Genomic DNA, 14,421 nt, shown 5'->3' with positions numbered 1-14,421 from the left:
AAAAAACATATGAAACAGGATAGCTGTGAAACGATTACAAATTTCAAGGGGGTGTTGAAAAAGTCAAGGCTTTATTTTAAAATTCTCAAGGAATTCTTTTATTTGCCCTGTTTTTTCGGTGATTGATGTGATATTGTGCTTGATAGGAGTGCAAAACAAAAGTAGCATTTAGACATGGTTGGCATGGCATAGTTTGCAGGTTTTAACAATAACTCTTTGGCTCTGGTGTCTGCTATATCTTTACCTGCCTTCCAATATGGTCTCTCTTTCACAGATACACACAAATACACGAAGATATTGCATCTCTCTCTCTCTCTCTCTCTCTCTCTCTCTGCATCTCCATTATATTTATGTTCGAAGTAGAGATCATTCCTAATCCTAAGCTATCTAGCTTGTTTTGCAGTGAGGCCTGCTTTTGTTCCAATAAAATTTATGAGGTTTAGATTTGGTTGGATGAAGAAACATAAATATATCTTGTTGACATTCCGAGGGGTTAGACATTTTAAAGCAAGCAAAGAATCTCCAGAATAACATTTAGCGTGACGTGAAACGCCATGATGAAAATGGATGACAGAAAATCTAGTACTGTTGCATGAAGAGGAAATACGTGTTCCAAGCGCATAGATAATTTAATTCATGTTAGAGCTTATCGCAATTCAGAAAAGGAGGGAAAAACTTCACTTATATGTATATAGACACGCATCCCATCCCTGCTTGAAATAACAAGCCACCCAAGCTGGTGATGGCTTGGGAATGGACAGAAATGGTGCAATGGAGCCACAGACAGATTAGATCCTCGATCCGAGTCTTATGCCAGATAGTCCTGGCCTTCATTCCTTCCCAATCGTTAGACTTTTAGGTCTCGTTTGAGGTGTCTAACATTAGGGGGCTGCAGAGCCTAGTTGATCTTATGAAGTGAGGAAAATTTGAAATCCTTATCAGTCAGAATTTGAGACTCTTGATGTGGTGCCAAGAACATTTCCTATCATAAAAAGGAAGCAGGAAAGGTACTACAGAGACCTCCTATGACAAAAAAAAAAAAAAAAAAAAATGTAAGACGTTTGTGTGTGTGTGTGTACCTATGGGGGTGCGACCGGTTTTACACTTTCTATTAACTCAAAGTATCTGGAAATAGTAAGCAGAGCAGTGAAGTTGGAGCTTACTCACTGATTATACATTTTTTATCCACAGACCTACCTATTTATTCATGATTTGATAATAAAATCACACTTATTCACTGATTATCATCCTCCCAGCTTCCCAGATGCGAATGGTTTTAGCTTCCGACCTCTTAACAGGGAGCTTTAAAGCTGCTGCAGGTTCCCACTGAGCTATCTCTTTGGAGCAATTTGGCAATATAGCATAAATATATGTAAGGTTACAATTACTATGTCAACTTAATTGAAGACAAGGACTTCTGTCTGGCTCCATAGAAACCCAAAATGTAACAAAGTGAGATAACCAAGCAAATTAAATCATTGGATGAAAGATGTTAAAAGGTTTGGAATGTACTTTCTACACTTCCAATGCCTGTAAGCCCAGTTCGGATTTATATACAGCTAATTTGCAGACTGCAAAACAGAGAAGGGCAAGATAGTAGATAAATTTAGGTCATTAGAGGAATACCATAAAGGAGAGAACGCCAAGAAGAAAAATATTAAGTTAGTAAAACTTCATTCAAGAATGAAGAGTGTAAAAGAGAAATACAGACGCTTAAGAAGACATGGTAAATATTATACTCAAACAGTTATTAGACAGAAAGATTTATAATTCTTTATGAGGACATTTCATCAGACATCAATTGCTACATGAACGGAGCTGGTAAGAGAAAACATGATGCATATCCTTCTAAATGAATAAAAACAGAGAAAGGCCAAGGAGGAAATCAGTACGTAAGGTAAAGAAGACATGATAAATGCTGTTCTCAGGTGACCATACTAAGAAAAAAAATTACATGATTCTTTGTGTAAATATGAATGAATGGGATTGGTAAGAGAAAACATGATGCATATGCTTCAAAACTGGTTATATTTAAAGATGCGTCATATCTTATCTAAGACGATCATCAATAAACAAAACTAACATCATTCACAATTTTGAAAGCAAAATGACGAATCATCCAAGCACTAACTGATGACCCAGTGACTCAAACCAGAAGATTTCAAAACTGGTGCCATCAAACCTGTGAATCTTTCTGTTTTTCCACATATTTTATCCCATTCTGGTTTAAAATTCAAAGCATTGAATGTAAAAAGGCAAATCATACTAGAAGAGGGGGTGTAGAAGGTAACCACAATTAAGGTCTTCCAGTAGTCAACTCGGGACTAGAGCAAGGTGACCAAAAAATTAGTTCTTTCAAAAGAAAATGAAGACATTGAACCAATATTTAGTTAAATCCACACTTGAAATAAAGCAAAATCATGCTATAATATGACAACCTCGTCCCTTTTCTTTTTTTTTAACCAGTAGAACAACAACCTATTCCTGAAAAATGGTAACAACAACCAGGTCCTGAAATAATAAAAACTTATTTCAATAGTTTAACATCATCCCAACTCTAGCTTATGTTGCCAATTTTGTTGTGCTCTTACTGTCAAACGGTGTGTCCTTTAGAGTTCATGCAATCATGTCTACTCTTCACTTTCCATATAAATGCATCAAAAGGCTTTTAGACTAGTAGTAGTGAGGCATGCATTAAGAAGTAATACCATAATACCAACAATGTTTAGAACTCCAAACAGAAATCAAAGATGCAAGGATAAGAAAAAATAGATAAATCAAATTATTGGTTTATAAAACCATTTGGAGATAAAAGGTCGAATATTTTGCTCCTGGTAGCATTGAAAGGAGTAAAGTCAGGAAGAATTCGGCTAAAGTGATGTTGATCCATGAAATTGAAACACTGATAGATAGTGCAATTTTACATTGATCATTGATGAAATCCCAAAGTCAATTTCGAAAAACGAGCAGAAATCATGATCACTTCGGATTCTGATATGGTAAAAACAGACATTCAAACTCCTACATTTGAATATTGTGTTGCAGTTCAAAACTAAGGAACTCAGGTAAACATATTCTCATTGGTAATCATATGCATATTAATTAAAGCAGAAACAACAAATTGATTTCCTCGTACTAATCTCACTGAACTGATCATTAATAGACATTTATAGACTTGATAAAATACAAGGCCATTTACAAATATATAAACTATCAAACAAACTAAGCCCTAAAACAGCAACAAACCCCTAATATACAAAAAAATAAATAAGATACTGCCAACTTTCAAAAAGTAATGTGCAGTCTTACAATTAATCCAGAAATGCCAAACTAGCCCCCTTTTTAAATCAAGATCCCATTACAGAACTTTGCCAAACCTCAACAGACTGCTGATCCTTCCACGTCACGAACATTCTGTCCCCTCCAAAAGCCAAATTAGTTACCCTTGACCCTCCCATATCCTTCACTCTACCCATCAAATTCTTCCTAAACACCCTTTCCGGCAATCCCTCTTCTCTCTTCTTTGACGAATCCATCACCACCTCAGACCAAAGCTCAATATCACCACCTTTACTACAGAACACTTGATTCCCATGAGCCTCAATCTTACACCCAACCCCCTCTTTCCTCACATTCCCCACCTTCCTCTCATCACCTAAACAAACCCACGAATCATTAACCTCACTCCCTAGCTTCCTCAAATCTGCATAAAATACCTCCCCAGAATTCACTCCAACTTTAAATATTGATGACAAATTATCTGAAACAGTAACATCTGAAAAGCAATCAACCTTTTCCTTGAACTCCCAAACCACACATCCACTCCTTATATCCCAAAACTTCACATTCCCTAACACACCTGACGGTCCACTATGAGACCCCGATGCCATTACCAAATTATAACTCTCTACCCACTTCAATTTCGTGGCCGGTATAGCAGAATCCAAATCAGCACCAAATATTTCATAATGACCAATCTCAGTAACTGGCGATAAAGTCTTTAAATCATAAACCACTATTGAATTCGAGTTTCGCCTAGTTGATTCGAAACTCGTAAACAACAAATCATTAGATGACCCAATTGCTTGTACTGTTGACCCTGATTTAGTCATATTCTCCCAATTCAATGTCTCTAAAACTAATCCCTTTTTCTCTAGATCAAGAATTTGCAACCCCGAGAAATCAGTGGCCCCAACAGCAACCAAGTTTGGGGAAATCGCTAACATGGAATCAATTGCAGTGAATTGGGTTAAAGCTGTTGACTTGTTCTGCAATGACCAATCAAAAGATGTGATCTTGCTACCATGAGACACATGCAAGGAACCGTACGGTGTCGTGGTAATCGCTGACGCCGTGTCTCGGCTGTTCAAGGGTAAAATTACGGTTTTTTGGAGGTTAAAAGGATCAAATTGAGACGGGTTCGAGAGAGAATTGACTAATAAAGACTCAATCTTGTAAAACTTTGACTCTTCGATCAAGTCTTGGAGATCGTAAGACTTGGCCTTCGAGGGGAGATTTCCGGTTCTCAAGAGGGATAAGAGAATAGAGAATAAATCAGGGTCTCGGTCGATGAAATGGGGAACGAGTTGATTCAGCTCGGAGAGTTGGGAAAGGAGGGATTTCGGACCTGCTTGAGTTAGGGTTTGATCTGTTGTTTGAAAAATTCGCCCACCAACGTTAATTGTGACTATGTTTGATTGTGTTTTCGGGTTAATCTTGAGTTTGTGGAGACTAAGGTTGTTGCTTTGAGAGGACATAACAGTTGTGGTTGTGAAGGTAGGCATTGCTCTTGTATTTTGTAATCTCTTCTATGCCTTTGAGAAGAAACTTTGAATCCCAAGATTGAGGAGGTGATGGTGGGATTGTGGTGGTTGTGGAGGTGGCGGGGAGGTTATGTGTTGTGAGGGTGGTTGTGCTAATTATACAAGGGCGAGCAAGGCTTGGTTTTGGCCCTTTTGGGTCTGGTCAACATGAGTGGCGAGCAAGGTTGCTCTCTAGAAACTTTTCTTTCTGTCAACTATGCTTATTATTAGTCTAAGGGTTTAATTTGGTTGAAAATTAACTGGTGGGGCCAGCCATCCAAGTTAGACCACCCTTTATATGACATGTCCCTTCACAGCTTCCTGCTTATAAGAAACTCTTTCCCGTAGCTAGTATAATCCGAGATTCCACTCTTCATCCTATCGTATATTACTATAAATAAATTATGTAAAATTTTATATTTTTTTAATTTAATTTCTATTTTTTTTTGTCAATTTAATCTTTAAAAAAAATCAATTAATTTTGATTTTTTATAGAAAAACGGGATTAAAAATATATATATTTTTAATAAAAACAAAATAACAAATACAATAGGAAATAAATATCCCGTCTTTTAAAATTAAATATCTTGAATTACATTTATTTTTTAATTTTTCAAGATTTATTTTTAAATATTATTAATATTTTTTGTCTCTTTAATGTCGTCCAGACTCAATGCAATTATTAAAAATAAAAAAAGCAATTGTCGTCCAGTGAAAAACCGATAAAGTTTTCCTCGAGATAGTAATTTACCCAAAAAAAAAACCTGCATTAATTTACAAAGTAAATGCGATCCGAAAAGTATTTAAATCAATTGAGATGTAAGAAAACTAACTCGACAATAGTTTTAAACGTTAAAATATATATATATATATATATATATATATATATATATATATATATATATTCTCTCAATATGTATAATTTTGGCTCATGATCATCGTGTGACGCAGGAGAAATGCTTTGCGTGTGATTTTTAAACTTATTGCACATGTTCATATATATATATATATAGGAAAATTCCAGCTGGTGTTGGTATATTGACCATTTGAATTTGACCAGAACCCACATGTTCGCATCCCTCATGTAGTTTGTGCTGTTTTAAGCCCCTCCTTTATTATTTCATATTAATAAATTTTGTGATTCTTTTTAAGAGAAAATCTCATGATACCTTTCAATAAATGCATATTAAACTATCCAAATTGGATAAATTCACTCTCTCTTTTGTAGTCTAATTGCTTGTTATTTGTTGTTTAATATTGTTATAGTTTTTATAATTGTTGTTTAAAACAATAGGTTTAAGAAAAATACTTTAAATTTTAAAAAAAAATAATTTTTGGTTAGAACTGCTCTAAGATAAGATAGATTTTTGTATGTAAAATAAATGAAAAATAAGTTTTTATAAATAAAAATAAGTTATATTTAGCTTTTACAGAAATTAAAGTTTGAAATGCAATTATAAATAGATTTTTATGAAAAAAAAATTATTTAATTAACTAAACAATTTTTTTTTTCATGTTAGATGAAAAATAAAAACATCTCAAATCTGTTTTATTAGTGTATTGCATTGGTTCAAACGTTAAAATAAAATATCAATCAACATGAGCATGATCGTGCATGCTTTCAAGAATATACAAACACGAAATTAATATTTTAGTTTATCAATTGAAGCAAATCATCATGCAATCCTTTTTACTTGATTTAAGCCAAGATAATTTGAGATTTGAGGGAGTTTTGCTGATGTTTAAGAAAATATAGATCTTCCTCAATCGTTAATTCTCAATTCTTACACAATGCCGTGAAAAAAAATTATGAATCTTTCATTTAGATGGCATAATCAATTGAAATAAATAAATATAATTATGCTTTCAATATATAGAAAATGGATCCAAAAATTTTATAAATTATAAATTAAACATTAAAAAGAATAAATTAAAAAATTAAAAATAATAAATTAAAATGAAATTAAAAACCAATAAAACTTCAACAAAAAGATCAAGAAAAAAAAATTAAAAAATCTAAGAACAAGAATCGAATTGGAAAAAATACTATATAATGAAATACAATTGAATGACTAAATTGAGAATGAACAAAAATTTTATAAAAAATCTAAGAAAAAAACTAGAAATAATAATAATACCAAAAATTGATATTGAAATACCAAAAACAAAAGATTAGCATGTACTTTTGTGGGGAGGAGAATGAAAACAAGGGGGGAAACAACCATTGGCGATAAACCACCCGTCATTCGTCACCACACTTAACACTAGAAGAAAAAGGAAGTGACAATCCTTCCAACAACACGATAGAAGTTAACATTTGACGACCAATCACCACCGCATGCGCTCAAATGATTGTGACAACATTTGTTAGTTGTGCGTGTGTATGTTACACTTCCAATTTTTTTTAAATATTTTTCACATAAATGCCCTCAACCCTACTAAAAAACAATAAAAAAATCCTAAATATATGTAAGACAAAAATGCCTCTTAAGAAAACTTCAAAATTATTTGACAGAGCATTTAAGTTGTTTTATTATTCATTAAAAAATAACCACAAAGTCCCTAGACAAAAGCTAGATTTTTCTCTCTCTCTAAAAGGTTATTTTAGTGATTCTACTATTAAAAAAATAAAAATACCCTTGTACCCCTAATTTTTTTTTAAAAGACACGTGTTCTTGTGAGAAGACCATGCTACCTCCATTATTAGCTTTCATTTTGCGTTGAGAGGGACAGAATGAGAAAAATATATTAATTTCCTCATGTATTTTAAAGTTTCTATTCAGTCAATAGATTTTAATTGATCAAAAGAATTTTAAAGTGTAAACAGTCAAACAATAAAATATAAAAATAAATATATTCACACTCAATTAAAAATTATTTCTTAAAAAGTTTAAACATCATTCAAATAGTAGAATTAAAAAAATAGACATGTAAATTGATAAAGAATTTAAACGACTAAAGGAACGTGACTTTACAAAAGCAAACAAATTATAGGCCTTTTAGGAGTCTAGAGAACACCAGTTGTCAGGGCCTTAGAGGGTTCCCCAGTAACTGGGCCTTTGTTGGATAGGCAATAATTTGAGAAACAATGGCGACTTCTGTTAGTAGCGCTCAAAGTAAAATATTTATTTATTTATTTTATTTTTAGGATTCAGCAGAATGATGGGCCCTCCCTGAAATCCAAATCTCACCTTTTGAAAAATCAAGTTTTAACGGTTGAACATAGAGAAAAGGGAGGAAACTGAGATATAAAAGTCCTGAAGTAATTAGACGAACACGTTGACTTGCCGGGATGAATGATGATTAGGGTGTCCTCGTTTCGTTTCTACTTTTGTGTTTGTTGTGGGTACAACTCTCCAAAGCAAAAATCATAAAAATAAAAATAATAAATTCATGCTCAGGTTCTTATGTGCTCTAGCCAAGTAACTCTAATTTTCCTCTAATAAACTGGGGAGGAATCCTGGATCTTTTCTTTGATTGATGTTGCTTCGTCCCAGATATCGAAATCTCCAAACAAGGGCATTGGTGAAAAAAGAGAAAGAAAAGGAAAAAAAAAACTTCCATCTTGGCATTATTAAACTATCTATTCATCATCTATATTACAAATGGGGATTACAAGAACTCAATAGATATACTGTTAGTTCATCTTTTTGCCCAAGGAAGAGAGATATGTGATACACTACGCAAGCGAGAGCTAGGCCAAAAAAAAAATCAAAACTATCATCTGTCCCTGTTTTCAGGTCTCGAAGGACTCAAAAACAGCCTTCATTTAAGGGTCAGTCTACCTTCCTTCCCACAGCAGATGAAAAATTCACCGCAATTGGCTTCAGTAAGTGGTGGTGCTCCGTTTCTAGCAGCAAAAATCCTAGATGGCTCCAAGAAGAGGTCTATTTAAACACTAGCTAGCTAACACCTGACTGCACCATAGGGAAGAAAGACCAGTTCTTGGTGGTCTCACCCTCCTTCCCTATAACACTTCCATTGGCCCACCAGTTTGAAGTACTAGGCTTGCGTGAATCTCCTTCATCAGCGTTGTCAAAGTTAAATTCTTTAGCAGAGCCAAGAGTGATGGACTGTTGCTTTCGATGCTGTGGTGCAACCTCTCCATCTGTTGAAGCCATCTCTGGCGAGTCATTAGATGTTACACCAACACGACACTCAAAGCTCTGTATCGATTCACCAGAATTATTTTCTTCTTTAGCTTGCGTGCCATTTTCCACATATTCTGGCACAGTTTTAATAGAAAATGCTGGCTTCTCTTCCACACATCTCGAGGCATCTTCAGCAGTTAACTCAAAAGAGACTCTATGACTAACAACTTGATCATTCTTGTGTCCATTGCCTGAACGAGGGCGCGACGGAACATCAGAAAACTGATGATGCAGGAGAAAGTTGGGCTTGGGCGATCCGCGCCTCACAGATTCTGGAGTCAAAGCCCCTGAACCTTGATACGATCCCCATTCACATGTGGAGAGCTTATCAAGGTTCAAGAGCTTTGGAGGTTCGCCCATTCGAAACTCAGTAAAGTGAGCACCACCAACAGCAAACTCACCATCAGGGAAAGGAGATGATGTGCCTGAACCTGAAATGCCAGAGCTAGGTGAAATGAGCTGGCCGACCGGGCTTCCTGGATGAAACTGATATGACTGAAAATCAAATGGGAATCTCAGACCTGTATCACCATTTCGGAGGCTAGGGTCAAGGAATTGAGCAAAAGGAACCTCAGGCGAGGAAGGTGTAGTCAAGTGGACAGACTCAGGAGGAGGAGTGAAAGGAGCGGTTGATGGTTCAGTGGTGAAAGTTGAGAACACAGGTGGTGAGACTAACTGGGTTTCATGGGCATAAGGACCAATGGCAAAAATAGAGGCAGGTCCACTGGGAGAGTACATGCTGGCAGAAATAGAGGTGAGGGACACCAAACCTGCTGGTGATTGAGTAACAGAAGGAGGTTCTGATTGAAAGAAAGAGGCAGGGGAGGAGGGAGGTGCAGCGAAGGGAAGTGTGACTACCGGTGCTTGGGTTGGATTTTCAGAAGCAGGAGCACCATTTCCAGGAGCTGATGGTTCAGGAAAAAGGACAGCATGACCAATTTGTTTTTTGTGTTTCTGATATCCAAAACACAAATATATACTCCAGCAGCTCCCCCATCTTCTCTTCTGTCCACACAAACTGGTATTAGAACATTAAATCACACCAAACATCCGCTCCAGCAATGGAGGATTATTTCATTTTTCTCATGGTAAAAGATTTGAATAAACTCTCATGCACGACCCATGAAGGAAACCAATAAAGTGAATTCCAATATGGATTAACGAATCAAAACAATACCTTATATTTACTTTTGACAGATTCACAAACAATAAATCATTGCACAGAAAAAATAGCGTCTGTATCCTATTCAATCCGTTGTCGCTACTACTGCAATAAGCAGAGCCCATTACGCCTACACTTACAAATCTTATTGACTACCACCCATCAAAAGAAAGAAAGAGAGAGTTCATAAATAATGGTATAATGGTATAGATACAATAATAAAACACAGCCAGCATCCGGAAACAATAATCAAGAAGACAAACTCAATCATGTTACCAAGTGCAAGACTCGGATAAAACCACAATCTTTATCAACAGCCCCCCTCTTATTTCGAGCATGAAACCACAAATCCTTTCAGCTGCACGAAATCTCAACTCTTAACCTATAATTTATCCCAAGTCCATGAGACATTATAAGAGGTGAAAAGAAGATCTTAACCAACAATGAGCTCATAATTTCTTCTCACTTACTCCTCTAAATCATATATGTGCCAGATTTTAACAGGAAATGAACTTTTCTCTATGGAAATAATAAAAAAGTTATTGCTTAACAAAACTAAACTAAGAAAGAAAAAAAATCTAAAGCAACATGCTTTATCGAAACAAAAGTCAACCTTTGTGAAAAAAGAATTATAAATCAAAAAACACAAAAAGAGGAGGTTTATTGTTCGTACTTTTAAGACCATTTCACTGGTTTTGATAGCAATATTAAAGCACTTTAAGACCATTTCACTGATTTTGATAGCAAAATCTGCTTTAATTTTGCTTGGAAAAACTTCAGTATCATGTGAATCATCACTTGATCTTGGTTAAAACTCATAATATCGCTAAATTTAACGCATAAGATTATTCATGACAACACGATCAAACAAAGCAATGAAAATTAAAAACAAAATTAATAACTACCTGAACCGTAGCTTGAGGCACACGATTCTCAGCAGATGCGATCGCAGTAGCAGCAGCGTTTATGGTCTCTAAAGTATTGTTTGCAGCTCTCGACTCTCCATTGAAGCCTCTCATCTCTGCTTCTTTTATTCTCTCTATCTTCTGTTTTCCCCGAAAATGTTTGCGTTTTCTCGAGAAAACTGAATCGAAAGAGAGAAAATTCTACCGGAGAAAACGCCCAAAGACTCTGAATAAATGAAATGAATTTTTTTTTTTAAAAAAAAAAAAACAAATATCTCAAATGTATTCTTATTTTTTTCTTTTTTTTGTTAAGGAATTTTCTCACACCGAGAAATCTCTCTCCCCGTTATTCTGTAAGGTGAGAGAGAGAGAGAGTCTGTGTGAAGTATTTTTGTGATTTGAGCAACGCTTTTGAGGTCAAACACGGCAAAGACTTAATTAATTTTTCTTTCCCTCTCTGTAATTATCGACGACGACTCGGACTTCATGCTTTTTTAATTTCTTTTGTAGTATTTTTGTATTGCCTCAATTATTATCTGTCATTTACCTTTTTATCCTTGCGATCCACTTCAATTTTCTTCCATGCTTCCTCTTCCGACATTTGATATTACGGTGAAACACGATCTTCGTTCTTGATCGTAATCCTCTATGGTTTCAAACTAGATACGGTGGAAATTTATGGAAAACGGACCTCGTAAAAATATTTAAGAGGTGTTCGGGGAGTCTATGGTAAAATTACTTCTAAAATATTTTTTTAAAAAAATATATTTAAAAATAATTTTATTTTTTAAAATATAATTTTTAAAGTCAGTAAAATATTAATTAAATTTTAACGAAAATCATATTCAAAATCAATGCCAAATGCACACCGAGAGAGCCTTGAAAATAAATGATACAATTAACTGTAATCATCTAAAGATTCGTTGTTCACGCTAGGAGAATGATACGGGTTGGAAGAAAAGGAATGATTGTAATTGTTAGTGAGAAGTGGGGGTAGGTTGGTCAAATGAGAGGAAAAGACACTATTTTATGATTGACCTGAATAGTAAGCAAAAAAATAAAAATAAATAAAGTGTAAAAGCAATTTTGTGATTGATTTAACAATAATCGCAGTTGGTAGCTTTTAATTATGGTCTTATTACCAAGAAAGAAAGAAAGAAAGGATTTGTTTTAAAATAAATAATTGACAAAGGGAGTGCACGTGTGGCCATCAACTTCTAGATAGCTTTCGTGCGCTGCGCACATATCCCATCTCAACGGTCCCATCTTCCAAAATTCTTCCCCTTTACCCCGCTTCTCTCTCTCTAAACTATTAGCTTGCACGGCTGCTCTCTCTCTCTCTCTCTCTCTTCCACACCTAACAATGTTTATCTTCTGATTATCTTTTCAATTAGGACAGCAAGGATATCATGTACACGGGAACTTCTGGAATATCGGTGTGATATAATGCTTGTTGGATTATTATATTTGAGTTTTAAAAGTTGATATTGGAATTAAAATTAATTAACAGAACACTAAAATCGATGGTTTTTTTTTTTTTACTGCGCAACACTAAAAAACTATTTATTATATAATTATTATTTTTCTTCACCTTTGGTTTTTTTTATTATTATTATTATTCAACATTTAGTGTATTATTAGTTGGATGCACATGCTACGCGGATGGGCTCACTCTTTATATTCATAAAAATTATTGTAAAAATTTATAATATAAAAAATAATATTTTTTAAAATATTTATAATAATTTTTTTTCAAATTTATTAATTAATATTAATCATAATAAAAATAAAAATAATAATATTTATAACATAAATAATAATATTTTTATATGAATATTTAGAATTATAATACAAATAATAATATTTATAACATAAATAATTATATTAAGAATTTCAAGGATGATTACAGCACATAGTAATATTTTTATACCAATATTTTGAACTATATTTATAACACAAATAATACTATTTTCTATCTAAACACTTTGAATTATAGGAGAACAAATAATATTTATAACACATTATTATATTAACACAAGTGGTTGGTCATGGACGTGTCTAGCCCAACCTGGGGGTGGGCGTGGATGTTTCTAGACCCAACCTGGGTGTGGCTGAGTCCTGCCTCAATCGGGCCGTTTGCCAAGACCCTAGCGCAAGGTGGCACTTGGGACTGCCCCTCCCTCGCATTAGAGCCGCCCAAGCGCTAGGTGGCACTCAGGTGTGCTAAAGCACCATGTGGCGCATAGGTCATAGCTAAAGACCCAATTATCTTGGGTTTGAGGTAGGACCTGATTGTTTGGGTCTGGTGTTATATACCCAGCTCAATGGCTCTGGCATGACCCAATTCTATTAGGTCTTGATGAAGGATTTTAAATATTTTATTAAAAGTATTAATATCAAAATTATTTTTATTTGTATAATGAATAGTATTTGTGTTAAAAAATATTATTATTATGATTAAAATTTAAAATATTTGTATAAAAAATAGTATTATTTGTGTTATACATATTATTAATTTATTTATAATTAACAGTATGAATATTAAAAATATTATTAGCTGTGGTATAAATAATACTATTTTTATTATAAGTAATCATATTATAATAACAATGGGAAACGCCACATGATGCTAAGGCTGCCCTTACACCATGTGGCGGTGGTGCTGGGGTCTGCACCATGTAGTGGAGCCACTCAAAGGTCAGGTGGCGCTCTAGTCTGCCTCATGCAAGGACCGAGTTGCCTAAGCGCCAGCTGTCCTTGTGTGGGTAGCGCCGGTACTAGGTGCCCGCTTACCTTGGCCTACAGCCCCACCAAAACTTGTGCCGACCATTTTCTTCCCATCCAACCCTTCAATGTTAAATGCACCCCAGCGAAAAGACAACCCCATCCCTTCCTCGCTGCCCTTACAACATTTTATGTCAAGGGCTACAATGCCATTACACTGCTCTAATCCACAGTGCTTTGTGTCTATGGAAATAGTAACAAGGGCACTAAGCCCTTTTAGTATATTACGTAATACATTTAGCTTCATGATTTTTTTATGGTTTGTTTTTATGTAATTATTCTAATTTCATGATTTGTGTTACGGGTTTAGTGGGTTAGCCCAGTTGATTTGGGTTTTTTCTTTTTAATTGGTGTTTTTTTAATTTCATTATTTAACGTTACATTGATTAAGAATTGGATTTCATAATTTATTTTGGTTTAATTTCTATTATATTATCTTGATCTCATGACTATGATCACAAGTTTTGTAAGTTAACCTTAATTGACTCAGGTCATTTTTTGTCTCTTTTTTTTATTGGATTCAATTTCATTGTTCAAAAATAGATTGCTTGAAAATTATGCTTCACAATTTGTTTTAATTTGCTTTATATAAGGTTATCTTATGACCTGAATTGCTG

The 14,421-nt window shown here is 34.5% G+C and overlaps 2 protein-coding genes across 4 annotated transcripts; both read right to left on the bottom strand.

The window, feature by feature from the left end:
- Positions 1-3,141: 3,141 nt before the first annotated feature.
- On the bottom strand, positions 3,142-5,005 carry LOC118033712 (BTB/POZ domain-containing protein At5g41330). Its single transcript, XM_035038802.2, has one exon. It carries the CDS (start codon positions 4,782-4,784, stop codon positions 3,348-3,350), a length of 1,437 nt encoding a protein of 478 aa, XP_034894693.1. The 5' UTR covers positions 4,785-5,005; the 3' UTR covers positions 3,142-3,347.
- Positions 5,006-8,347: 3,342 nt separating this feature from the next.
- On the bottom strand, positions 8,348-11,426 carry LOC118033713 (uncharacterized). Of its 3 annotated transcripts, XM_035038805.2 has the most exons (3): positions 11,021-11,425; positions 9,475-9,958; positions 8,348-9,384 (listed from the first exon to the last, which is right to left on the bottom strand). In XM_035038805.2, exons 1-3 carry the CDS (start codon positions 11,132-11,134, stop codon positions 8,705-8,707), a joined length of 1,278 nt encoding a protein of 425 aa, XP_034894696.1. In that variant the 5' UTR covers positions 11,135-11,425; the 3' UTR covers positions 8,348-8,704. The 3 variants fall into 3 exon arrangements, with proteins under 3 accessions (XP_034894696.1, XP_034894695.1, XP_034894694.1); XM_035038804.2 differs by having other exon boundaries at positions 8,348-9,955; positions 11,021-11,426; XM_035038803.2 differs by having other exon boundaries at positions 8,348-9,958.
- Between the last annotated feature and the right edge of the window lie 2,995 nt (positions 11,427-14,421).

Source organism: Populus alba, chromosome 1 (genome assembly GCF_005239225.2).
Source record: "Populus alba chromosome 1, ASM523922v2, whole genome shotgun sequence".
NCBI lineage: Eukaryota > Viridiplantae > Streptophyta > Magnoliopsida > Malpighiales > Salicaceae > Populus > Populus alba.
This window is presented reverse-complemented; position numbering and strand designations above follow the sequence as displayed.